This window comes from Frankliniella occidentalis, unplaced genomic scaffold (genome assembly GCF_000697945.3).
Source record: "Frankliniella occidentalis isolate FOCC.00 unplaced genomic scaffold, Focc_3.1 Scaffold284, whole genome shotgun sequence".
NCBI classification, from domain to species: Eukaryota; Metazoa; Arthropoda; class Insecta; order Thysanoptera; family Thripidae; genus Frankliniella; species Frankliniella occidentalis.
Window position 1 is genome coordinate 185,015 of NW_026267410.1, and position 892 is coordinate 185,906.

At 54.4% G+C, this 892-nt stretch overlaps 1 protein-coding gene across 1 annotated transcript in view; it reads left to right on the forward strand.

Annotated features, from left to right (window-relative positions):
• The first annotated feature begins 24 nt into the window (after nucleotides 1-24).
• Nucleotides 25-892, forward strand: part of LOC127750901 (uncharacterized) — an 11,469-nt gene continuing 10,601 nt past the window's right edge. The window contains exon 1 of the mRNA XM_052273579.1: nucleotides 25-331. Coding sequence (XP_052129539.1) covers nucleotides 58-331 — 274 coding nt within the window. The 5' untranslated portion in view covers nucleotides 25-57. The remainder of the gene's footprint in view (nucleotides 332-892) is intronic.

Genomic DNA, 892 nt, shown 5'->3' on the forward strand with positions numbered 1-892 from the left:
CAACTCCGTTTGGCGGAAGGGCGGGCCTGCTTGTTCAGTTTGCGAGCGCGCTTTTCGATGGGCAGCGGGCTCACTACTCCCTCCTCGACCGTCGGCCGAAGATGTTGGGGGATCGGTACGCTGAGGACTTCTCCTGCGTCTCCGAGTGGACGGAGCGGGAGGCGACCCATGCGGACCCTGGCGGTCCACCGGCTCCACCGGCTGCGGGATGTGAAGCCGAACGGGAGCGCTACGGCCCGGTCCTGTGGGAGGGCCACGGAGGGCCACGTCCGTCAGACGCGCAGCAACGAGGGCCAGCGCTTCTGGATCTCCTTTATAGAGACGTCTTGCGGTAAATGTGACACACGGTTGGCGTCGGAGCGGCAGTGAGTGGTGGAGGTAGAGAGCGAGAGAGGTTATCAGCAAAATTTGCATTTTTAGTCCACTCATTTTTCCCATTTCGGCCTTCAAAATTTCCCTTTCGGCATTTTTTCCCCTTTCACCCTTTTCGGACCCAAAATTTAGCGCAGTATTTGAAATTTTCCCCCATTTGGCTACACTCAGGGATAACCTCGGTCTGGAGTCTGGCTCTGGTGTCACATGTTGGCCTTCCCCCGCACGGGGGGGGGGTCCCACAGTTAATGTAAGCACAGCGTCATGTAGCTGAAGGATTGTAATTGAGCGCACAGCGTTTCCTCGGAGCTTTTCTCGAAGTTTCCTTCTCGTTCATGAGCTTTGACGTGAGTTTTTAAAGATTGAACATGTAAAAATGAAAATTTTCTGCTTGACTCAAGATTGCAGCTGCTAGAAAAACCCATTGCGCTCGCTTAGTATGGGTTAGGGGTTAGGGCTTCTTTCCCATTACTTTCCGAACATTTTGACACCCACCCCGGGGGACTACCGTATTACGACT